Source organism: Pteropus alecto, unplaced genomic scaffold (genome assembly GCF_000325575.1).
Source record: "Pteropus alecto unplaced genomic scaffold, ASM32557v1 scaffold131, whole genome shotgun sequence".
In the NCBI taxonomy this organism is placed as follows: domain Eukaryota; kingdom Metazoa; phylum Chordata; class Mammalia; order Chiroptera; family Pteropodidae; genus Pteropus; species Pteropus alecto.
This window is the reverse complement of record NW_006434709.1, coordinates 1220863-1247742: the sequence shown is the minus strand read 5'-3', so window position 1 is coordinate 1247742 and position 26880 is coordinate 1220863. Positions and strand designations below refer to the sequence as shown.

Genomic DNA, 26880 nt, shown 5'->3' with positions numbered 1-26880 from the left:
CTACCTTAAGTTCTTTTCAATTAAGGTTGTGTTTATATCCTTTTTACTAGATAGAAAAAGGGCATTAGAAGATGTAGCACAACGACCTGGGCATGTGTCAGAATTCAATAAACAGAAGCATCTTGAAGCAGTTGATAAAGGACAGTCACCAGCACAAAAACCTAAAACTAGCAGTGGATCAAAATCATCAGTTAAGTCTATAAGCTCTACAAAGAATGACTCAAATTTAGGAGAGTATTCTACTCGTTACAAATCAAAGAATCTTGAAGATGGCACCTTACCAGAATGTAAACAGGTGTCTGATAAAGCCGTTTCTCTCCAGCGTAAGGTCAGTAGTTCTCTAATTTGTTACTATAGGTGTATGCATACATTTGCTATTATTACAAAGAAAACATCTAAATTTTTTATTTTCATTTTCCCTAAAGTTCGAAATCATGACTTGTTAAATTCTGTTGGTATGAAGTATTTTATTGGTTTCTTTTCTGAATAGAATAAAAGTCTAATAATTCAAAATCTTGAGACTTACAATTCCTAGAGGTTTGGCATTTGATGTATCAAAAATGAGAACATTTTGATGGTTTTGCTATCCGATTGGGAAAGTGAATGTAATCACCAGCAGCATTAAGAAGTTTTTGTAATCTTTATTAATAATCTATAAGAATGAGTTTCTACTGAGAATTAATCATTTTCAACCTGCTTTATACTTTTTGCAGTATAGTTCAGAAGTCAAATACTCTGTTGTCCAGTATAGAAGAATATGTTTTTCTAGGTACTAATTTATTGGTGTTTTCGGACTTTAATCTGCTAATTATAATATTGGGGTATTGTCTTATTGTCTATGTTAATTAAATTACTATTATAGTAAATAATATATAAAGCATCCTGAGATTATCAGAGTATCTCCCAATAGGCCAAATTATGATATATTTAGTTTATTGTAATATTAACAAGTCTTTGAGTATTTAGGTACACATTACTCTTAACTTTAGCTGAGAGTACTTTCAACAACTACAGTTCCCTGCCCCCAAAGAACTTTTATTTAGAAGGATAAACTTAAAATTATCAACCTGTAAATTAATTTTGAAGAGCATTGGGAAGAAATGTTGATTATAGGGGAAATTTTGAAGAGGCTGAATTATGAATTAGTCTGTAACATTTCTTTCATTTTATTTCAAGATCTCTAAGGGGTGGCAGTGGGAGTTTTATTTTCCATTTTTACTTTTTTTTTTTCCCACTAGAATACCAGTTTATTATAAAAGGATATAACTCTGGAACAGCCAGATGGCAGAAATGTATAGGGCAAGGTATGGGGCTTTCATGCCCTCTTCTAGCATGCTCCTATTCTAGCACCTCCGTGTGTTCACCAACCCAGAAGCACTCCAGACCCCTGTCCTTAACGGGTTTTTGCGGAAGCTGCATTACATAGGCATGGTTGATTAAATTATTGGCCATGGGTAATTGAACTTAATCTCCAGTCCCTCTGCCTTCCTCAGAAGTTATGGGGGTGAGACATAACAAAAGATACCTTTATTACCCTCATTACTTGGGAAATACCAAGGAGTTTAGGAGCTCTGTGTTAGGAATGGGGATGAATACCAAAAATATATTTCTTATTAAAAATCACAGTATCGGACTTGGCCATCCTATTTCAGTATCTCAGCCAGTACTGGGTCCTGCCTGTGACATTGAGGTCATCTAATGAGGAAGTGTGTTTAGAGTAAACTAGGTGCTTGCCAAAAGCAGAGCTCTCTCTTTTCCAGGTTGTTTTTAATACTTTGACAGTAAATAGATTTGAAAGCTCAGGACACCAGGGACACCAGAGAAGTGCCCCTTGTTCTTCGCCCACAGCCATGGTTTTTTTTACATATTACCATGCTGGGCTTAGTGCTCCATTTATGAGACAATTTCTGATACTTCTGTTTTGATGCCCAAGCAGATCTGGATCCACTCATGCTTTTTGGGTGGGTTGGGCAGGGGAGCAGGGCAGGATGGGAAGAGGGCAAACAGATTTTTTTGCTGGAAGTGGGCATCTGCTTCCAAAGGTGACAAGCACTCTGCTTAGACAGCTGGCTGCAGTAAGATCCGGGCGGTAACTCAATACCTTGTTTGAGGCAGGGTCACTGGGAAGAGCCTTCTTTGGCTTGCCTGCTTGCCTATCTGCTTGCCTTTATTCCTTTCCTCCCTCCCTTTCTTTCTTACTTCCTTTGCTTAACATTTTTTTTTTTTTTAATATTTCAGTTGTAGTTGACAATATATTAGTTTCAGGTGTACAACATAGTGGTTAGACATTTATATAACTTAAGAAGTGATCCCCCCATAAGTCTAGCACCCATCTGGTACCATACATAGTCATTACAGTATTATTAACTATGTTCCCTATTCTGCACGTTTCTGTCCCTGTGACTTTCACAACTGCCAATTTGTGCTTTGTAATTGTGGCATTGGGAATTTTTTAAAGTTTTTTTTTTTTTTTTTTTAAGTTTTTAACATAGGTGATAAATTTGATATTACAGGTTATTCAAATTGTATGTATTATATATGAATCTTTTAAAATATGCCTATTATGACATCATTTTCAATTATTAGAACAAAATTAACAAAGCTATAATTTCAGCTTTATTAGTGATGGACCATGCAGATTTATATAGAAAAATACACTATAATAGTTTTGGACCATTCTATAAGTCTTGCTTGTTATAAAATACTTCTGAACAGAAAAGAGCATCTGTGACTGGTTACCTACAAATTCATGACCACTTTTGGGTTTCAGTTGTAAAATAGAAAACATTTCTTACCACTGTTCTTTAGAATGTAAAAAGTTTTTAATTGTGCTAAAATATTAAGAAAAAACTGTTTAAAGAACTAAGATTAATGGTAGAAGAAATTATATTGGGAATTATTACTATACTTCATGCCTTAATTTGGTTTATTTTTAATTTTTTTTCCTTCCAAAAATAGCTTCGGAAAGACCAGCCTTTGTATTATGGTTCAGTTCTTCTTATATCTGAATTACCAGAGGATGGCTATACTGAAGAAGATATTAGGAAAATATTTCAACCATTTGGAAAAGTTAACAATGTCCTCATTGTTCCATATAGAAAAGAGGTGAGTCATTTAGTCGGTTCTAAAAATGCCTACAAAGTCATTACTTTATAAAGACTTGTTGGATCTTTTAGCTGCTTTTACTACATACATAATATACATAATTGGTAATTGAGAGTTATGGAAATATTTGGATTCAAATGAATAAGGGCCCAAAATACTGTCTTACATCATTCAGAATGGGTTGGCACATTTTTTCTGTGGGGCCAGATAGTAAAATTTTCTTGCATGCCGTGGGATTGCAACTACTCAACTCTGCCACTGTAGTACAAAAGCAGCCATAGATAATATGTAAATGAATACATAGCCATATTCAAAAAAACTTTACAAAAACAGGTTGCATGCCTTGGTTTGCCAACCATTGCTTTAGCACACCAATAAGGTCATATATAATAAACAAGTGAATTTGTTTATATGGGAATTATTTTTACATTTGAGTTGTGGTCTTATAAATCACATAGTAAATTTCACCAAAACTATGAACAGCCATAGGCTGAGCAGAACATAAAGGTGTGAGATAAAACAGGGCACATAGTGGGTAGTGTTTGTTGCAAGAGACCTTAAAAGTATCTGCCCTACAGGAAACATCCAGATCCTGCCTTTTCTCTGATTGTTTATTGAGCCCTGTCTTCCCATTTCTTACTGTTCTATGAGCCTGCCATTGGATCCTTGTTTACCTCCTCTTATCATGGTAATGGTATGGAAATTCTGTAACGCTAAATATTTGTGAAAACATCCTAAAGATCAAATTACATTTTAGTAAAACAAAAAGAGGAGTAAAACCAGGACTTGAGGTAATTTCATAGTTTTATGTTCCACAGAGTAGCATTAAATCACGCAGGGAATTTTAAGTTAGATGTTTAACTAATAATACATTTTATTTTAGGCTTACTTGAAAATGGAATTTAAAGAGGCAGTTACTGCAGTCATGAAGTACATTGAAACAACACCTCTTTTGGTAAACGGGAAAAATGTGAAAGTATGTGTTCCAGGAAAGAAAAAAGTACAGGTAAATTAGATTTAGATCTTGGATGTTTCACCACTGCTGTTGATTAGTTTGTTTTTTGCTTAAGTATGGCACATACAGAAAAATGCATAAAACATGTTTATGCAACAGATTGTATATGTATAAATGTCACTGAATAATGGGGATACATTCTGAGAAATATGTCATTCAGTGATTTCATTGTTATATGAACAGCATACACTTACACAGTCCTAGAGGATATAGCCTACTGTGCACATAAGCTATATGGTGTAGCCTATTGCTCCTGGATGACATATCTGTACAGCATTTAACGTACTGAATGCTGTAGGCAGTTGTAACACAATGGTAAATATTTGTGTATCTGAACTTAGAAAAGATACAGGAAAAATAAAATGTAAGAGATGAAAAATGGTACACCTGTATAGGGCATTTAGTGTAAATGGAGCTTATAGGACTGGAAATTGCTCTGGGTGAGTGAGTGAGTGGTAAGTGAATGTGAAGGCCTAGGACATTACTGTACACTATTATAGACTTTATGAACACCGTATACTCAGGCCACTAAATTTACTTAAAATTTTTACTTAAATTTTTCTTTAATCATAACCTTAGCTTACTATAACTTTTTTACTTTATGAACTTAAAATTTTTTTAAAATTTTCAACTCTTTTGTAATAACATTTAGCTTCTTCTGGAATACCTCTGGAACGACCTGCTTGAGGGTCTTCTTGAGGAGGTGTCACTCTTTTTCAGACATATGTCCATGATGGTTTGCGTGTTTTCTTTCTTTTTTCCGTCATAGATTTGCTCGTAAGCAGATAATTCACCATGAACATTCCTCTCTGTTCATGAAAACTTTTCAGTTTTGGGGTCCATGTTTTTAAACTTTTTAAGGAGCTTGTTGAATGCAAAAGCTTTTGCTAAACCCTTCACTATGAATTTTCTTGGGGGTTCTTATGGGACCAATGTTATATATGCAGTTGTCAATAACAACGGCCAGTATGTCATTATTTGGTACATGACTGTATGGCCTATACACAGTATTAAATGGCAAGAAAATGCTAAACAAAATTAGCAGATATCTGTGAAACCTCTACCTGGGTCATAAACCATAACCTTGATAACATTCTGGAAGCTTCTTGCATACTTCTTCTTCCAAATCCTTACAACCCTCTTTTCTGCCCTATCTTCACTTCAAATGCCATAGTCGAGTTTTTGCCTATTTTGAACTTTATGTAATTACAATCATGAAGTATATTTTTAGGGGACATTTTGCTTCCTTAAAAGTGTCAGTGTTTATGAGTTTAGTCTTTCTAGATCCTTTTCTATGCTTCAGTTTGTTTATATATCCGTAGAGAATTTCTTATAGAAGCAGTTTAAAATGTTCAGTACATTTTGCTGTGTGTGTGTGTGTGTGTATGTTCTTTCAATTTAATATTTTTATCTGCTGAAAAATATCTACTTTATAGGAACTTTGTAACATTTTTTCAATCAGTAATTTGATTTGGAAATCTAACCACATTAGTACATGTGGATTTTTCTCATTTTTTAAAAACTTCTGTGCAGTATTGCTTTGTATGAGTATATAAGTTATTTTACCAGTTCCTTATGGATTGATATTTAGAATATTTCAAAATACAGATTCATGTTTAGGTTATTTCTAATTTTTCACTACTATAGGACTTTAGCTAACTTCCTAGTGTATGACTTTCACAGGTCATTCTTACACATTTATGATAGTGTTTTTTAAGGTGATACCTACAGTGGAATTGCTGGGATATAGGATATACAGTAATAGATAATACCAGATCACCCATTAAGTAGCTATAATTTACAGTCTGATAATTTATGAGTGTAATAGTATTTCTGTGTTAACATCTTAATGTTTTCAGTTTTAAAATGGAGCATGTAAAAATGGTATCTAGTTTAAATTTGCATTTTCCAGACTCTTAGCGAACTCCAACGTCTTTTAATATAATTATAGGCTATTTCTATTCCAGTTTTACTGAGTCATATATATTTTTTCCCATTTTTCTGTTGAGTTGTCTTTTAAAAAAATTTCATCTGAAAGTATTCATTATCCTAGATACTCATTTTGTATTTTATATGAGAAGTATTTTTTTTCTAGTCCATTGGTTGTATGTATACATGTATAAAGTTTTTTATTTCAGTGTACTAAAGTTTATTGGGTTTTTTTTTTGCCTCTTACGGCTTTTGTTTTTGTTTTAAAAGACTTCTCTGTACCAGTGCCAAAAAGATGCTTCCGTTACTGTGTAAATGTATAATTTATGAGATAATGTGTGATTGGGATCAATATTATTTCCAAAAATATGTAGCCAGTTAGCCCATCACCATTTATGCCGTTTGTTTTTTCTCATTTATTTGAGAAGCTACCTTCATATGTATAAATTACCCAATTTACATAGCTCTATTTCAGACTGTTTTGTTAAACAGTCTGTTTATTTTTTGTGCCAGTACTATGCGATTTCAATTATAAATTTATAAAATTTATAATATTTGCCTGTATTTCTAGTAGAATCCTTTTTTGTTGTTCTTTCAATTTATTTAGCTTAATCTTGAACATTCACTTTTGCATATTAGTTTTAGAATTAGTTTAAGTTCTCTGAAAATTTTTATTGGGAATTTAATTGATAGTGTATTGAATTTGTATTAATGTTTTTATAGTATTATTTTTGTCCAGAAGCATGGCTTATCTCTCCATTTATTGGGATTTCATTTAGTGTCATTCAGCAAGTTTTATATTTTTATCTGTATGTTGTTGTACTTTTTGGAGGAGATGTTGAGTTTATTATTTGTATTTACTCGTATGTATCATAAATATTTAAATTGCTATTAGAGAAAGGCTCTCTTTCTTCCTCCTGTTTTTCGATTAGTTTCTTCTAGAGTAATCCATCATCCTAGTTTATATCTACTGCATGCCATCTATATATTCCCATTGTCCTGATTTGAATAATGAATTATATGGCAACCCTAGTCATTACCAATTTTATCATTTAGAATTTCTTTTCTTTTCAACCAGCAGAAACTTCACCAGCGTTTCTTAAACAAATAAGAGGTTTATTTACCTCACAATAGGAAATGTGTAGGTAGGTGGTCCATATCTGGTGTAGCAGCTCCATAATATCTCCAGGAACCCAGCCTTTTTTCTCTCCACTACCATTTTTAGCATTTATTTTTCATCCTTAGTTGTAGGTGGTTGTTGTGCTTTTATCTTCCAAGCAGAAAGAAAGGAATAAATATCAAGAGCAAAATGTGCTTTGATTTTTTTCCCCCCCTGGGGAGAATGAGTTTCCCAGAACTTTTATCCTCATTTGATTTATTAGAACTGTGATACAGTTGTGACCTCTAGTTGCAGAGGAGGTTAAGGGGAAGCAAGATTTGAATGCGTAATTTAAGAACTTAAACTTTATCCTTTAGACAGTTAAATATTATTTTGAATTAACGGATTAGAAAGATTCATCTGAAAGAATGACTTAGTTAGGCAAATGACTCCAGAGGCGAAGAAAGCTTAGCAAATTGACTAAAGAAGAGAAGAGAGAAGATCACTGAAGTCCTGTTAGAAGACTCGTCTAGGCATCTCCCTATTGAGATAATAGAAAAGTTTTAGATAGATTAGTAACCTTGAGAGTAGAAAGGAGAGACAGCTTATATTAGTGACACTCGAGCAAGACCTGGCTGATCATTAAATTTGGAGAACTGGGAAGAAGCTCAGTTGTCTTTAATTTTGAAAAGTTTAATCTGGGAAAATAAGTAAGGATACTCATTTTATAAGGATAACACCCTATACATTAAGGATGTTAGAGTATTTCAGGTAGATTAAAATAATTCTCTTGGACAACTTTTTGATAAGATTGGTAAAGAAGCAACATAAGTCCAAGAACCCAACCATAATTACTATCCTAATTTTCATAAAAATGAATAATGGAAAGTATCAGCCCTGGAAACTAGAAAACATACCATCTCCCTTTCAAATTAATTGATAATCTTCAACTAAATATAGTTTGGATGGTGCTGAATTGAAGGAGCCTTGGAGGCTAACTCAAGACTCCTTGTTTTGATAAAACAGCAGCCTTAAGGATTGACTGGAGAGGGACCCCCAACAAAATTCTGGTTATGGCTTCTTTATATTAGAAGTATGAGGACATCTTTTTTGGCCTGTTACCACAGGAGAAGACATCAAGTTTTCTTGCCAGAGCAAGTCAAAAAGAGACTGTAAGTCCAAATAAGAGAAAGGAAGGGGAGTGCTGTAGCTTCCTTGGTCCAGCTCTTAATTTTGGCATGAATATTCAAAACGAAGAAAAAAGTTTTCTGCCCACGTTTGATGCTTTATATTAGAACTCCCCTTGACTCTGGCTGTGATTCACAGAACATTCTCTCCATTTTGCTGCTGATTGGAATCAATAAAGAAATGTTACAGAAAAGGTAAAACTTTTTTACATCTCTGTAATTAAACCTGAAGAATCAACTCTGACAGAAACTCAATTACCTTTCTGTTAATTATAAGCCAGCCTAGACCTCAATAGTTAGCACCGATTCTTAATACTCTTTTTGAGCTACTTTCACCACCACTACTACCAATAATATGATGAAAGCAAGCATTCTTTTTTCTCAGAGAAAAGGACACATGTCAATACTCACAAAAACTTTCCTTAAGCAAGAACCCTTGATCTAGAAAAAGTATAATCAGATTTTTCAATAGATAGCAAACTGTTGCAACTATGAAATATTGCTGCAACTCAACCCTCTGCAAGAACAAAAAAAAAAAATGAAATAAAAAACTCAAGACTTTAAAAGGTGCCATTTAGTATTTTCAGTAAGATTCATGGGGACATTACATCTAAAACCTAGAGCAGCAAGCAGTCAACTAAGTTCCAAGAGGAATGCATGGAAATGAAAAAGCAGTGCTGGGAAGCAGTGAACACTTGTTTGAGCATTATAGGTAATCTAATCAGTAACAAGGAGATATAACCCAAAAAAGATACAATCAGAATTCAAATGAGAATTTAATTTCATTCGAATTTAAAACCTATTTTTCAAACATCTGTTATGTGTCAGGCATTGTATCTGCAAAAGATGCAGTGGTGAACAAGACAGATGTGCTTCCAACTTTCTTGGAGCTTATGGTCTATTTAGTCAGTAAGTGAAGGTTAAAGAGCCTAAAATTAAGAAGCGGAAAGGCATGTGGAAACATCTTGGAGACCCAGTCTGCATTTAACTAGAATTCCGGAAAGAAGATACCAGTTAAATACTGGTGAAGATTTTAAATTTCATATGGAGGGGCAACTTACAGTCATCCAGCCAGAAACGGTGTAACTATGAAAAGAAATAGTTGAGCCTTAGATAGCAGAGCATTGCATTTTCAAGTTTGAGTGGATTAAAAGAACAATATTGATTCATATTGTAGTTGAATACATCTATTTCAAGTCAAATACTAAATTCTTTGCTAGGACAGTATTCTCAGACATGCATGGACTCAAAGTATTTCATCTATATATTTTTCCTAAAATATTGCTATAAAAATGAAGAACATTAAGAAATAGAGACGTTGTAATATAAAATTATTGGTAATGAGCAATGAAACCATTTAAATTGTAAAATCTAAATCATTTTTATGAAATAACAAATTGCAGAAAATATTACTTAAAATTATTTAAAAAATAATTTTGTCTAAAATATATCATCAAAAATTGGTATGTAGCTAAGGAGTGAGGGCTAAATTTTTAAATTTGTACAGAGGAAATCAGTAGTTTCAAATTTCTTTTAAAATTGAAGATAACTAATAGAATAAAAGTAGGAGAATGAGTGTCCTTTGAGTCATTGGGTGAGGGAGGTGTTTGGGATAAAATCTTATATAGTACAAAAAGAAATGTCTAGGATGCCCCCAAAACAGAAATTTATAAAATAACATGACAATTATGAAGTTCAGATCAATTTAACACATGTTTATTTACTTAATGTACACTAAGTGCCAACCATGATTTTAAGTACTGCAGATAGTAGTGAATAAAACAATGTCTCTGTTCTCACCGACTTTAATAACTTAAAAAGGTAGGGAGAGAAAGACCATAAGGAAATTAAAACAAGTGCTGTGAAGAAAAATAACAGAAAAGAGAAATAGAAGTTCTCTTGTTGGGGAACTTTCAATAAGGTAGTTACAGAAAGGCTCATTGGAAAGGTGGTTTTAGAGCAAACACTTGAAAGAGGTAAGGGAGCAAGCCATTCCCTGGGTTGAGAGCATTCCAGACAGAAGGAACAACAGCTGCAAAAGACTTTTAAGATTCACACTTAAGTAGCTTGTTTGAGGAGGATAAAAGATGCTTGGGTTGGAAGCAGAGAAGTATAGGAAGAGATATTTGGTGATTTGGGGCTAGAGGATGGGTGGAACGTGTGGTGTAAACTCTTATAGGCCATTGTAAGTATTGCCTTTTTTTTTTTTTTTTTGGTGTGATGAAAGGATTTTGAATCTGAGAATGGCAATATCTGTGTTGAGAATAGCGTAGGGATGGGCAAAAAGGCAAGGACAGAAGCAGAGAGACTGTTAAAGAGGCTATTGTAATCAAAGCAGATAGTGGTAGATTGGACCAGTGTGATACCAATTAGACATCTGAAATGTCAAGGATATTTGAAATAATGTTTTTGAAAGATAGTGATAAAATCTAGATGAATGGTAAAAGGTGGGATGTAAAATTATGCCATATGATCACAAATTTAAGAAAATGTTTTAATTTGTATAAATAGAAAAAGGTAATATACATTGATATTTTAGGGTAGGAAGATTTTAGATGTATTTTGTATGCTTTTCTGTATTTTCAAAAGTTTTTTATAACTTGAGAAGAAACTAAAATTTTCTTAAATAATTATCCTTCATAGAACAAAGAAGTGAAGAAAAAGACAACAGATTCAAAGAAAACATCTGCATCCGCTTTAAAGTAAGTGATTCTGTAATTTCATATATGAGAATTTGCAATTTAAATTTTTTTTACTTTTACAACTGCATTTTTAACGTTTTATTACTGTTTTTAGTTTAAATGGGACAACGTTGAGACTGAATTGTTTTAAAGTTTTTTAGATTTAAGCTTTGCATATTTAGAAGTTTTAAAACTTAGAATTTGCTAATTTTTTATTCTTTTAAATAGAAAAGATACAGATGCTTCCAAAACTGTTGATACTGTGACTTCAGCTTCTGCTCGTAAGTTGTTAACTTTTAATACTCCTCCAAATGAGTATATTTTGTCAGTTCACTAGAAATTTCTTGCAAGATATGCCAGGAAAACATTATTTATTGGGCTTTAGTAGTTGGAGCCCACATTGGTCCCTGTATTAAGCTATTTACTATTATGTAATTATGAGACCTTTTTTGGAATAAATAAAAGGACTTGATGAGATAATGTATGAAGAATACATAGTTATATAGTTAATAGCTGTTTAGGTTAGTTTTGCAATACCTCCTTTCATCCTCCCCCTAATAAACCCACAGGACAAAGCATAAAGTATGTTAAGATTGCTTATCTGTTCCCCTTTGTTTTTGAAAGTCTGCCGAAAGCTAAAAAGTAAGCAACAAAGACTAAGCAGAAATGTAGATGTTATTATAGTCATGTGCTAAAAGTTTTTTCTTTATATTCAAGAAAGCACTTCAGCTAGGTGAATTGTACATACAATTTTAATAAACTTGGTTACTTTTTTTCTCAGTCTATTTTGGATTGGGAAAATGGAGACAAAGAAGTTAGTGCCAAAACATATACCCTTGATTCTAGTAAGAATAAACAACTTGATAGTGAAGGACAAGACAGAAGAGCCAAAAGGAAGTAGGCATAAAATATATTCAAAAAGTTAAATTGTGTGTTGTATGTTCTCTTTTGGAAAGGCAGATGTATATATAGTGTGTTCTGGATTTCTGTTCAGAATAGAGTAAGAGTTTTGGGTACTAAAACTAGTATTCTGGTGACTGGAAAATTCAATTGTATAGAATATCTCGTTTTTTGGTAATGTTTAGTTGGATAGCATACTGAAGTTATTGGAAGTTAGTGAAGTTAGTTCAGAATGCTTTCTGGAGCACAGTAAATTTTTGACTAAAGTTTTAAATGTGAACAGGTAAACAGATAATATATAGAAGCAAAAGATACTTTAGTTAGAGATGAGATAACAAAGGTAACAATTGAGGAATCACTTTGTAGAAGGCCTTGAAGAATTGGGCTAGGAAATTTTTTTATTTGACCTCATCAGTAGCTTTTCTTAAAATGTGTCCTGCGAAAGACTAATTCCTGGGAGATGTTTTAGATGAGATAATGTTTGGGATATGTATTATAGGTGTTCCTCTTTTCTTTTCCTTTCCTTCTCTTTTCTTTTTTATTTCCTTTCCTTTTCCTTTTCCTTTCTCTCTCTTTCTCTCTTTTTCTTTCTTTTCTTTTTTTTCTTTTTTTTATTTCTGTTGTTTTTGTATTTGATTTCTTTCCTTCCTTCCCTCCCTTCCTTCCTTCCTTCCTTCCTTCCTTCCTTCCTTCCTTCCTTCCTTCCTCCCTCCCTCCCTCCCTTCCTCCCTCTTTAAAAAAATCCACAAAACATTCATTTTATGAAGTCCTACAGGAAAGAAACTTATTTAGCTTTGTTTAACCCACTGTTTTCTAAGTTTGGCTAAGGTGTACTCCATTTTTTCTGTGTAAGACCTAGTAATAATTGTACGGACTCTGGGAAATTACCATAGAGAATAAAGAACCAATAGTTGTTTAGGATTCTTACATAGATTGGATAAATGGAGATTGAAAAATCCTATTGAGAAAACATAGTTGGGGTTCACTTTGAGGTAATTAGAATCTAATATAAAAAGGTTAATTTAAACGGTGAAGGATGGTAAAATCTGAACTTTCGTATGTAAAATTTTTTAGTGAATAAAATATAAAACTTAAAAATACTTTTAAATCTCAAGGTTTCAGGCTGGATGGATTTTACTAGACGAGTGTAGTAATATTGATTATAAAGGAAAACTTAGATGCAGTGATTTCTTTGAATTTGGGGAAAACCATGAACTTAGAGTTCACCAGTGCTGAATTTCAGCTATCACAGATTATTCATTGGAACTATCCTTTAGTCAGCTAATCACATAGCTTTTTTTTTTTTTTTTTTTTGTCGTTAAGTTTAAAGTATAAATTTTGGTAATTATCCAAGCATAATAAAAGTAGCGAACCAAGGGAAAAGTGCTTGAGGCTGAGTGCTTCCTTCCTTCCCGTATAAATGTGAAAAGAGAGAAAAGAGCCTGTGTGTAAGTAAGACTGAGAAAGTGTCAGGCGAGGAAAATAAGGATGCATGATATCTTTTTGAGATCAGCAATATCAGTGAATAGTGATAGGAAATTAATTAGGGCAATTTTAAAGAGAACTTTGGTTATAAGCATTACTCAAAAAGGGTGAAGAGAGCTACAGGTAGGAAGCAAAAGCATAATTTGATCAGAAAGGGGAACTTTAGAACTCTTAACCAATACTAGTTAAAAAGAAATTAAAGTGTTTATTGAGCACCTATTATGCACCCATCATGGGAGGAACTTTTTAAAGTGTGAGGATACTACCAAATAGAAAAGATCTCTATTTCCAAGTAGCTTACATTTTAACTTGAGCTAACAAATAATAAATATCGAAAAGTGCTATGACAGGGTAAAGGTGATGCAGGGTTAAAGTTTGATTTAGAGTTAGAATTTAGTATGTAGAATAAGGTAATGATTTGTTAAGTAGAAGGATCTACTAAGGGCATAATCTGTGCTAGAAGACAGAAAAGAAGGGGAAAAAACCTGCTATGGGTTTTACTGTTTATACTGGGCATTTTATCTCAATCTCTCAGCCCACCTTGTGAGTATATTTAATATTGTTTTCATATTATAGATTAGGAAACAGATTCAGAGATAAATGACTTGAGGTCACATGGAAGAGTTAGGATTCAAACATACTAAACTACCTCCCTGAGGATGAAACTCTTTTTTGATCACTCTTCTTTTATCTTCCTTTAATGATTTTCTTAAAAGTCTGTTTCTCTTCTCATGTCATACTTGTTTTCCTGGTTGATTTTTTTTTTCTTGCAGCAGTGATACCTCCCATACAGATATAAACCTCCTCTTCATCTCTCAAGTTTACTTCTCTCATTTACTTACATCATCTAATAATCACTAGTCATCCAGTGTAGAAATCCATTAATAATGCTTTACCTTGTTTCTATCCCACTCAGTTCAAACTTAAATAACATTCTTTTTCTTTTCATCCAACCACTGGCTGATTCAAATTAGTTTTCAAATCTACCTCAAACTTTTCTTCTTTGCTCCATCACACCTGTTTTAAACCAGACTTACATTTAAAAATTTGAAGATAGCTTTCTGATTGGTGTGTTTTTATTCCACTCTTTGCACTATTATTTACCTGTTGCCTTGAGGCCTCTTTAAAGCAGATATGATCATTTCACATCTGTAGCATTTCATAAATGATATTTTTACCCTATGGCCTAAGATTGTTTTTTCAATCTCTTATCTGTCACTCAACTGTATATTATGTTCCAGCTACTCAGCTTTGTTATTTTCCAGCTTTGTTATGTTATTATATTTCTCAGCTCTGTGCTGTCCATTTATGTGGAAATGTCTGAATTCCAGCTAAGTTTACTTGGTAAGCACTTACTAAGTACTTATTTAGTAGGTACCAGGCCTTGTGCAAAGTACAAAGTCAGGATTCCTTTTTTGGGTTGGAAGCAGGGCAAATCCTAATTTGTCCTTTTTAAGACTAATCTCAGATGAAAGTTCTTTGTGAAACTTCTTGATTATACCTTCCCTGACTCTCCAAGGCAGTGAGAAGCTCCTAGCTCCCTTTTAGTAATACTATGTATATTAAATCACTTAGTATTAATAGTTTATTAATAAGTTTATCACTGTTAACTTCACTTGTTGAGGGACTCTTCACAGTTTTATTTTTCATCTCTTAATCGCTAAATAGCTAATGTAGCATAAGGGTTAATGAGTGAATGTTTGCAGGAGGAAGAGTGAAGAAGAGTATAGGAATACTCAAACAAATTTTGTATTAATTGAACCCATAGAAAAATACATAGTGAACCAAAATTTTTGTCCTTATCCTTGATTTAATGATTTTTTTCAGTAAGATTTTATTGGTTTCCTTTTTTATTAGGTAAATGTACCTTTTTTTCTTTTCAGTTCCTAGATGAAAATCACTATCTCTTTGTCAGCTATTTTCTTAATAAAAGTACTCTGCCCAAATAGTTCCCACATGTGAATTTCATCAAACCTTTAAGAAAGAAATAACACTAGCTCTGTTTCAACTGTTTCATAGCATTCAGAAGAAAGAAGAACTTTATTTAAAAGGGAGGGGTTATGGTGAGAAGGGAAACAAGAAGAAGAAAACAGGCTAATACTGATTCTGACAAAGACACAGCAAACCTATCCAAAAGGCGAAAATAGGAACATAGTAACACCAAATGCTGTTGATAATGTGCAGAAACTCATACATTGATTGTGAGAATGTAGAATGGTACAGCCATTCTGGAAAAGAGTGACAGTTTTGTTTTGTTTTTTTTTTTTTTTAAACAAAACTAAACATGTGCTTACCACAGGACCCAGCATTTACTCTTGGGCATTTATTCCACACAGATGAATTACATTCACTTAAAACCTATTCACACAGAAACCATTATTCATAAGAGCTAAAAACTGGGAACAACCCAAATGTCCTCCAGTGGGCAAATGGTTAAAACATGACATGTCCTTCACATGGAACACTACTCAGCAATAAAAAGGAATGAATTATTGATACACACAGCAACTTGGATGGATCATAGAGGAATTATACTGAGTGAAAAACAAATCGACCTAATGTCAACTCTAACTGAAAAATAAAAGTTAAAAAAAAATCAAAAATTATAAATCAAAAAAACTATACTGTAAGCTTCCATTTACGTAACATTCTTGAAATGATAAAATTATAGAGGTAGAGAACACTAGTCATTGCAGGGGAAGGAAGGAGCTGGCTGCTGCTATAAATGGGTAGTAGGAAAGATCCTTGTGATGGAACTGTTCCGTATTTTGACTGGTGTTCAAGTATATGACAAACTTTCATAAAACTACACATTAGTACATGTAAAACTGGGGGAATTTGAATATTGGTAGATGGTGTCAATATTAATTTCCTATTTGTGATATTGTACTACAGTTATGCAAAATATTATCATTAGGGGAAACTGGGTGAAGGGTATATGGGATCTCCCAGTTCTTAAAACTGTGAATTTACCATTTTCTCAAATGTATAAGTTAAAGGAAAATCTTTAAATGTTGATAAAGCTATTATAGTAAATTAAAACTGTAGAACAATTTCACTTATGAATATACTGATGTAACATTTTTAAGTAAAATATTAGCATATAGTAACTGACAGCACATTAAAGGAATAATATATTGTGCCCAAGAGGGTCATATCAGAAATATAAAGATCCTTCAAAATTAGTCTGTTCATCTAGATAAATGCTGCAATAGATATTTGGTAAAGTTCAACATTCACTCCTAGCATTAAAAATAATTCTTAAAGTAGACAACTACCTTCTTAATATGACAGTATGTGTATAACTATACCTTTATTCATATACATAGAAAACATGCACACCAAGTCAGAAGCCAGCATGTACTTAATAGTGAAACAGTAGAAACATTTTCATTAAGGCTGGGAACAAAACAAGGAATACTCACCATCACTTCTATGAGTTTATATAAATATTCTAAAACTAATAGCTACTAGCCAGTGCACTATAAGTCAAGAGGAATAAAAATTGAAAAGTAGGATACAACATTATTATTTGCAATTAAATATGTATGATGGGAAACTCAGGTATGTATGGAAGAACCAAGAGAATATTATAATGCTGTTAAATATAATTAGCCATCTGCTCTAAATTACTACAAGATTTCAAATGCTTTGTTATATAAAAAGAATAACTAATATGTAATTTATTAAAATATTCCTTTTATAATAATAAAGTAAAGCTGTGAAAAGAAAACTTTAAAATACTACTAAGAGGCATAAAATAAGATGAGAGATTAAATGAGAAAACAGCTCATTTTTGGATGAAAGCCCTACCATTACAATCTGCCTTTTTTCTTAAAAAGATTATGAACTTAGTAAAACATCAATAAGATTTTTTATCATATAAGCTGATTTTACAGTTTATACATGAAAAAATTAGCAGAATAGACAGGAAAATTCTGCAAAGGAAGAGTAATTAGGACAGACTAGCATTAATAGGTATTAAAATATATTACAAAGTTAAAGATTCAGTATAGTTTCATATACTTGGACAAATAAAAGATCAGTAAGCAGAAGAAATATTGCCCCAAATCTACAGAATATCAGTTAATCATTATGGTAATGTTTCATATTAGTGAGAAAAAGATCAATTATTCATTAGCCACTTAGTAAAAGTAAAGCATTTATAATATCAAAATAAATTACAGATGGATTAAAGATTTAATGTTATACATAAGATAGTAAAGTATCGAAAGAAAATGTGAAGGGTTTTTTTTGTTTGTTTAAGTTTCAGAGTGAGGACATCCTCTATCAGGAAGACATTTGACTATAAAGTTTTTGTATGAGTATTTCGTATAACTTTTAAAAATTGTTAATGTGTAATATAGACTAATTTTCCTAATATATGAAGACCTCTAATAAATAAAACCTCACAATCTAAAAGATAAATTGGCAAATATTAAGACTAGGCATATCACAGAGAGAGAAATTACACATATGAAAATTGACAAGACTTTACTTGTAATTAAAAATTAAGTCTTAGCAGTTTCTCAGATTGGAGTGATTAATAACTTCTGTCACTGTGTGTGAAAATAGGAAAGCCCCGCTCTTACATATTATTGAGAAGAATAATTGGTACAACCTTTCTGAAGGACAATTTAATGTTAATTGTTAAAATTTATATCTATGCCTTTTGAGTCAGCAAATCTATGTCCACGAATTTACCTATAGTTACAAAGATGAGTATAGAGGTGTTTTTTGCAGTGTTTTTTCAAAATCATTGCCAAGTTAGCTCTTTTCTAAATCTAAATGATGTTGTTTGTAATGTGTTATTGATATATTTTTCTTGTTATTTTAGCCAAAACTGGACAATCCAAGACATCTGTAGCCAAAGTGAATAAATCTTCAGGTATGTGTTTTTTGTTTTTGTTTTTGTTTTTTTAATTAGGACTTTAGACATTAGTTATCTTAAAATTACATAAATATGTAGCAGCAGTGTTGGATTTCATGTGACATGGTATACTGAGTGTATCCTAACTAATCTTTGAAATTTATAGTCATCTAAAAATTGTAAGAAGGGAGATTTAGTAAATAATGTTCTTTGTTGTAATTGTCAAACTAAGATAATTTAACTGGGAAACTATTTCTCATGATGGATATCAGAGATATTTCCCTCTTTCTCTTTTATTGAGGTCTTCTACCTGTTTACTTTCATTTATAAAATAGTCCTGATAAATTTATAGCAAATTATTTTCTCTGCAGTTTTTATGGGCTATAGGGGTTTTAAAGTAATTTTTAGTTTTCTCTTTGGCATTATCTTCCTTTCTGTTTTCCCTTCTATTTCTTTTAAGTTCCTGTTAAATCAGGGTCATCTTCTTAAGTGGATAGAGATCAGTGCATTAAATTCTTCCCTATAATGGTAGAAAGGGAAGGAAGCTGAACCAGCAAATACCATTGTTAGTGACAGAGCCAGAATTTTCAAACAATAGTTTCTTAGAAGCAGTAATCTGATCAGGGAATCAGGGATGGCTAGAAAACTTGTTTTGAAGATACATTTATTTAGCAAAACTTGTTTTGAAGATACATTTATTTATTTGAAGATACATTTATTTATCTTCTTATTGAAGATACATTTATTTGAAGATACATTTATTTAGTTTGATACTACTTTAATAATAAGTTTATAGGAGTCACTGGAGATTTGAGGGCTAAAGCCTCTAGCCACCCTTTCAACTGTTGAAAATCAATTGTAGATATTTTTTTCCTTCAGTTCTGGTCCTCAGCTAGAAGTAGTAAAATGAATTTATTTGTGATAGTAACACAGAGATAAGGGGAAAAAATGATTTAAAGGTTCATTGGAACTCAGGCTACTGCAATATGACAAAACTCGGGGATGACTAAGAAATGACTAGTTAAGTGACAAGTTATAAGGATTGGTATTACTCTTTTTTGAGCAAAGATTAGGATCTGTCTTTGGATATAAATGGTGGATTTTAAAATATTTCAGTTGATTTTTTGCATATCAGTAATTCTTTTTGTTAGTATGATAACTTTTCAAAGCATGATCATATTCTCACAGGGTCCCCATTAGATAATTATGGCAATTACTACCTTTGTTTATAAATGGGGAAACGTGCACAGAAATCCATTAATGCCCCACGTATTCACAACTTCGAATTCAACTTGACCTACTGGCTTCTCTTCCAGGCTTTTTCCTCATACTAACTTGCTAGTTGTTACAAATCCTATTTTCAGAGCTAACTCTCTTGTTCTCTGAATGGAAAGTGTTTTGGCCTCTGGTGATCTCTTCAGTGACACTTCGATGATTACAGTCTTTATAAACATCATCTTGGAAAATAAGTACCAGTAATATATGCATATGTAAAAAGAAGGGTCAGAGCTACATAAGTAGTCCTTTTTGGATAAGGCCCACTAGGAATGAGTCAAAGCAATCTTTATGTGGCCTGACCATGATGTAGGTGTTCTTGAACTCTTTCAGTCAGCAGGGAGCCAAGACAGCATGGTCTGGGAGACCCTAGATAGTACTGCTTTTGGAACCATTAAAAGCTGCATGGGATTATTTTTATATCCATGCAGTTAGTAATTTTGCTTCTAGTTGATCCACACATTCAGAAATTTACTTAACTTACCTGAATGCCATTTTTAAGTACTGCAGTGGGGAAGTGAATTCTTATTTCAGTCATGTTTTTCTTCCTGAAGACACATTGCTAAATTTTGAAAATGACTTGTGCAGCTTTAAGATGATAGCATTTTATGTTTAGAATAAAACATAGCCTGACACTCTTTTTTGTTTCAAGTTAGCTTGTCACTCTTAAATTCTTTGTGAGGTTGTTTGGGGATTGTTGATAATAGTTAAATAAATTTTAACTACAGCTTTTGTGATTTAGGGAAATCGGCAGGTTCTGTAAAATCTGTTGTAACAGTAGCTGCTAAAGGTAATAAAGCTTCAATCAAAACAGGTAAGATTGTCGAGAAGGTGAGGTTTTATTAAGTATATTCTTAATTTGTCTTTAAAAAATATAATAAATATGTCAAAGATAAGCTTTAAATTTATATAATTTGTAGTACCTAATAACATCTTAGAAAGTTTAGTAGATACTTCTTTGATATTTAAAACCTGAAACATCCAGGACTTTCTGGTTCTTTGGATTCAACAGGACTACCACTGTGGATACCTTTTTATGTTGGAAACATTTTTGGCAGCTATATAATGAATCCCAGGCTGCTCTGCCACTTCCCCCCTACAAATTGTTGTCTTTATTTTCCTCATTTTTTTAGTGTTGTCACTTCATATTACCTTCCCTAGCTTGTACAATTCTTCTGGTTTGTTACTATAAAGAAGATTTTTCCTTTCTGTGTTAAAAGAATGTATTTCCTTTCTAAAGAAATGAAACACTATTTTAAATAAATATGACATGTTAACAGTAACATTATCTGTTTATATTACTATTTTTTCAATACACAAATGTAATTTTAAAGAACCTTTGTAGAAATTATAAAATAAGATATTTTTGTGTGTGATTATAATGTGCTTCTGTCACTTGAGGATTAAATTTTTGTCTCATGAATAGCCATCAACAAAAATTGTATCTCAGTTTAAATTTGTTTTTAATCTTATTGGTAAATAGATATTAAAATAAGTGGAAATAAATCTTTAGGAAGATTTATTCGACTTTATAATAAAGTCGAACTACTTGATTACTAATATATTAGTATGGAACATACCAAATGACCAAACAAACCCTTTAGAGTAATGGTTCAATTTTACTTTTAACAGGAAAATCTATTGGAAAGAAGTCTCTAGATGTCAAAAAGGCAGGCGTTGTCAAAAACAAAGATACCAGTAAACCTGTGGCTGTACTGGGTAAGCTGGAAATGCTGTCATTTAATGCCTTTTTTTTTTTTTTCCATTAGATCATCTCGGTGTACTTTTGAGGTATATTTTGAAATTATTGCTTAGAAGTCTTCAAAGAGATTATTTTATTTTTCAAAGAGAAACTTGTATTAGCTTTGACTTAAATCAGGTCAGCCTAAGGAGACTTGAAGTGACAAAATAAACTAGCTTAAGTTTCTGTTTTAGATTCATTAGTTTAATTATATTAGTGTGTTTTTTAAGACTATTAAAGCAGACTATTTCATGCAGCAAACTCTGAAATAAAGACCGGTGGGGAAGTCAAAGCCACTGAAAATAATGCTAAAGAAACTATTTCAGGTAGGCCAATAGAAGTTTTATTTTGTTATGTTTAAATATGTAAAATTAAAATTTTAAGAAAATATTTAATTTTATGTGTCGTGTGTGTGTGTGTGTGTGTGAGAGAGAGAGAGAGAGAGAGAGAGAGAGAGAGAGAGAGAGTGTGTGTGTGTGTGTGTGTGTGTGTGTGTGTGTGTGTGTGAGTGAGTGAGAGATACCAAGGTCATGCCTAAGTGAAATTAAGACTATCATTCAGATATTGGTCCTCTCTCTTGATTTTGTTCTCAGAAGGAGTACAACTAAATGTATTATTTAAAGGTCACTGTTACTTCTGTAGCTATTTCTTACTTAAATTCTCTATCCTTGTCAGTTGTATACATTTTCATGTAGTTACTATTTAATACATTGTGGGATCTTGATAAATAAAATAAGTCTGCATGAATTTATATTTCGTTTTGTGTCTTAAGAAGCTGTTTTGGTGGCCACAGAAAATGAAACGATTAACAAGGTCAGTTTTTATATTTTGCTAATTTTTTTAAAACTTGAGAAACTTTGACACAACTTTTTTTTAAACTATAAACCCATGTAAAAAATGTATGGGATTTGGCATCATGAAAAACCCCATTTATTTGTGACTTTTAAAATATGGTTGGAGTTCAAGAACCTTGAGCTGCAGGGAAGTCATAAATATTTAGGAACAGAATACTATAAATGTACATATTTTTGAAGATTACTTTTCACTGAGAACAAAATATTAGGCCAAAGTATATGGCTTTTTGAGTAGACAACAAGCTGTCAAATTAGAACCAGTAGAATTTTGTGAAACCTTTTTTCTTTTCCCTAGAGGCAAATGAGAGACATTTTGATATTTAGAATACCAGTTTTTCTTTGTATTTTTAGAGGAGCGAGTGGGGTTTGCAGTTTTATTTGAAGGACATAAAGTCTACTTTATTGTTTTCCCATGGCTATATCTGTCATTATGAGTATATTAAATCTCATTAATTTAGATTTTACTGGTTAAGATCTTCAGATCATTCAGGTGCTAAGCATAAGTTTTCTTTTGACTAGTAGATCCATTTTCCAAGTAGTATGTCTTACTTCCTATTTTGTTTTAGGAAGAATATTTTAAAGCACTAATACATTATTTTAGATTCACTTAAAGCACTTAAGAAGGAGCCATTTATGATCACAATTGATGTACTAGTTAAAATCATTCTCAACTGGTTTATGAAAATTATAACTTCCGCCTTTTTATCAAAATAAAAGTCACAACTTGCCAAATTTACTGTTGTATACCTTTGGGAATTTCCCAACATCAACTAAAGGAAAAATTGGCATTGACGAGAGTCATCTTGAAAAATAAAATAGATCTGAGAGAAGAGAATGCAGAAATGAAAGTATTTACTTTATAGTGGAGATTGGGTTATGGGGTAAGGATCCTAAGAGACTAGGTTAGCTTTTTTATATTGCCTAAAAGTGATTATTTTATTTATTAAGATAAAGGGATATGTACTGATTTGGAGCTTAAGAATGTTAGCATTTTAAGGCACTGAAATGTCAACAGTATGTGAAAAGGAGGAGACAGGCAAACTTGTGTTTTTTAACCCTATTTTTAAACAGTGGTTGAAAAAGAGAATGAAAGACACTTGACTAAATGACAGGTAGTATGACTGAAATTATTCTGTGTACTTGAAGAGAGGAAATTTGCACTTTGTTTTGTTTTTAATTTGAGATTCAGACCAGCCTCAGCCTTCCAATTTAATATTAAATGCAATTTAAATACATTATGATCTGCAGCGTAAGCTTAAGTAAATGTAAAAGCAGTTAAAGAAATTTTAATGTCAATTCTTAAATTTGTTTTGAAGGAAACAGAGGAAATGTGTGTGGTACTTATTTCTAATTTGCCAAATAAAGGAGATTCTATAGAAGAAGTTTACAACCTAGTAAAACCGTTTGGGGGTATAAAAGATGTTTTGATTTTATCATCTCATGAAAAGGTGAGTTGCTAATAGCTGTTCTTCTCTGCAGGCACATTTTGAAAAACATTAAATTCACAAAGGGTTTAAAAATAGCACCTCAGAATAATTAAGCTGTTTTAAGCTAAGGAATTTTTAAAATATAGCACTCAGATATCCTTTATTTTGTAGTCTTCTAATCAGAATGACTTACTAATGTGTCAAAGTTTTGCTCCAAATTTTAATTAAACAAAGTGTTTTCCATCTTTAATATGTCAATACAAAGTTTTTTAAATGACCTATGAAGTTCTGTAGAGCACTTTTTTACTGTAATTTCTGCTGTTTTACCGATGGTATTCACATGGAAAGTAACCGTTTTCAGACTCAAACTAATGTCATCAGTACTTAGAACAGTCTTGGTTTATTTACATGTATAAGTGTTCTATAATAAGTATGTATTTTTTGTAATTTTAAAACAAAAGAAAATGTATTGTTAACGAACTAGTGTGGAAGGTATTTTACAGAAGATGAGATTACAGGAAAGTTTAAATAGTGGAAATGACAGGAGAGTGGCGGGAGGTTGTATTCTTAAAATAGAAAATTGTTGGCGATCACTAGAGATCTTTGAGAGTAGAGTAGGATATGTGTTTGATAGTAATCGAAGTCATTGTGCTTAAACAGTAGAAGAGGAAGTTAGTGTGAGTTATGCAGTTTCGCATTATGTTAAAAGTAGATTATTTGAATGCATAACTTTGTAAATATACTAAAAACCTTCGAATTGTACACTTAAACAGGTGCACCTGATGTATAAATTATATTTCAGTAAAGCTGTTAAAAGGCAGATTATTTCCAATGTTTAGAGACAGACAAGAATAAAAAGGATTGCATTTTTTTAATATAAAATATTTTTTATGTGACAGTACATCAAAATAAAAAAAAATTGTAGGAATCTGGGAACAAGTAATTCAAATCATACTTTATATCATTTATCAAAGTGTGTGTGTATTTGTTTGTGTAGGTAGACTAAGTGGAAAATCCAAATACAGAAAATATAAATTATTATCTGTCCAGTTTTGATTAGAGTTGAGTAGATTTATTAACTATTTGGAGATTTAATACTTTACTAGATATTTGGGAAAATATCATTTAATTATATAAACATTTTAAACATTTGTAAACTTAACATGAAAACAAAATGGAAATAAAATATTTGTGTAAAATGTGAAGGCATTTATCTCCACATCATGCTATAAGATACTTGAAATTTCAGTAAATAAATGGAAAATGACATAAAGATAATTCATTTTTCAAAAGGAGAACTATAAACAAATATGGAAGAGTTCCATCTCATTAACTGTCAAACCTCTTTGCTTACCCAGGTATGAAAATTAAAAACAAAATGTATGGAGCTACAATTTTACACCTATGAAAACAGCAAAACGAAAAATAACTTGACAGTCATTTCACCTTTCTGTGGTTCTTTCATCTTATATTGCTCATGTTTTATTGATCATTAAGTTTATTACATAACAAATTTTCGTTAAATATCTGCTACATGCTAGACACCGCTCCAAGTACTAAGTGATAAGATTTTCCTTAAGGTCATTTACTAGAATGTCCTCCTATTTTTCTCTTTAGTGTTGCCTTATGAGTTCAGTTGTTTATTATTTTTTGCTCATGATTGTAATATTCTGAATCTTTTGGCTTCATCTTTCAGAGGAACACTTTTTTTAATCTTAAAAATATTTACTGTTATTCATTTGACTCTTAAGTATTAAATCTTTTCAAGAAAAAGTAACTGAAGACATTTTTTCTTTTTTTGTAATTTGTTTTAAAAGGCAATTATAGAAATAAATAGAAAATCTGCAGATTCTATGGTAAAATTTTATACCTGCTTCCCAATATCAATGGATGGAAATCAACTCTCAATAAGTATGGCTCCTGAAAACATGAATGTAAAAGACGAGGTAAATATAACAGACTTACTATTATTTTTATTAAATTTTAAATCAAATTTATTGTAGTCATATGTTTTTCTAGTTTTCTGCCTTGGTTCACGTTTTCTCTCAGACAGTGAAGAAGCCTCTTTCGGTCCCTCCACACTCTGCCATCTACAATATGGAAGTAACTCTCTGTTTGAGAGTTAACTTCCATATTGAGAGAATCCAGTCCTCTGCGTATGTTCGATTGGGAAAAAAGTTAAAAACTACTTTCTATAGAATACTGTCCATATTGCTGTCTATATTCTTATCTCTGCCATTCTCTGTCACACAAATTAGAATCCCAGAAGTTATCTTTAATTTTTTCTCTCATGTCTCACACACAGTTTATCACTAGGCCTTGTCTCTTTTAAATTCTAAATATTTCTGGAGTTCCATGTTCATGCCATCCACCATTGCTTTACCTCTTAAAACCACCTACTAAAGTAGTTCTTTGTATTTCTACCTTCTGTTTTGTCTCCCTCAAAACCTTGCTCCACAAAGTCAGGAAAACAACATGAAATTCAAATCTATTCAAATTCAACTGATTTAGAAACCTTTCATTGTGGCTTATTGTCAGTGGCTTGGCATGAGGCAGAGATGTTAGAATCTCTAGAGCAAGATAGAAATGCATGTAATTCGAAAATGCCTTCCATTAAGAAATACTTTAATGTGATGTAATTGCTGGGATTGTTTTATACATGTCATGTTTTATACATGTATTGAAGAGAACAATAAATTCAAGACTCATAGTCTCATAAGATAAAGTTCCTTTCCTATCATGTAAGCCTTCCATTAGCTAGCCTTTGCCAGCTTTGACATCTTTGTCTTGTGCCACTTTTGGCCTCTTAATAATTCAACAGCACCAAATTGCTGTACACTTAATACCCTGTGTGCTGTTTTCTACTAGCCTACATCTCTGTTTTTCCTCATCCCCTACTTTGCTTAGTTAATGTTTTGTTTTATAATTTGAATTCTCTTACTGGCTGTTAAATTAAATCTCTTATTCCTTGTATATGAATTTTGAGTGTACTACCCTAAATGGTACCGCCTTATTAATCTTTAATGTGCTTAGGAGAATAGGATAAACTACGTTGTATAGGTAGGGTAGGACTTAATATAGCTTGTTTAGGAAGAGGGAAAGATTTTTAAAGGAACTGTACTTTTGCTGACTTCATTTTAGGAAATAATGCTCAATGGTTATTCTTATAGTTATTTTATTATAAATCCTGACAAATTAAATATATAATTTAGAAAGACCTTATACCTTCAACCTTGATCTATTTTGCTTTTCTAGGAAGCTATATTTACAACCTTGATTAAAGAAAATGACCCAGAGGTGAGTTTTGCATTA

General features: G+C 32.0%; 1 protein-coding gene across 4 annotated transcripts in view; it reads left to right on the top strand.

Annotated features, from left to right (window-relative positions):
* Positions 1–26880, top strand: part of ZNF638 (zinc finger protein 638) — a 78692-nt gene that overhangs the window by 31558 nt on the left and 20254 nt on the right. For 3 of the 4 annotated variants that reach the window (XM_006909502.3, XM_015587551.2, XM_015587552.2), the window contains 13 exons: positions 51–328; positions 2959–3105; positions 3989–4111; positions 10979–11037; positions 11245–11297; positions 18239–18289; positions 20289–20360; positions 21179–21265; positions 21545–21613; positions 22060–22100; positions 23458–23589; positions 25386–25514; positions 26824–26865. In XM_006909502.3, coding sequence (XP_006909564.1) covers positions 51–328; positions 2959–3105; positions 3989–4111; positions 10979–11037; positions 11245–11297; positions 18239–18289; positions 20289–20360; positions 21179–21265; positions 21545–21613; positions 22060–22100; positions 23458–23589; positions 25386–25514; positions 26824–26865 — 1283 coding nt within the window. The remainder of the gene's footprint in view (positions 1–50; positions 329–2958; positions 3106–3988; positions 4112–10978; positions 11038–11244; positions 11298–18238; positions 18290–20288; positions 20361–21178; positions 21266–21544; positions 21614–22059; positions 22101–23457; positions 23590–25385; positions 25515–26823; positions 26866–26880) is intronic. The other variant, XM_015587553.2, reaches the window with a different exon arrangement.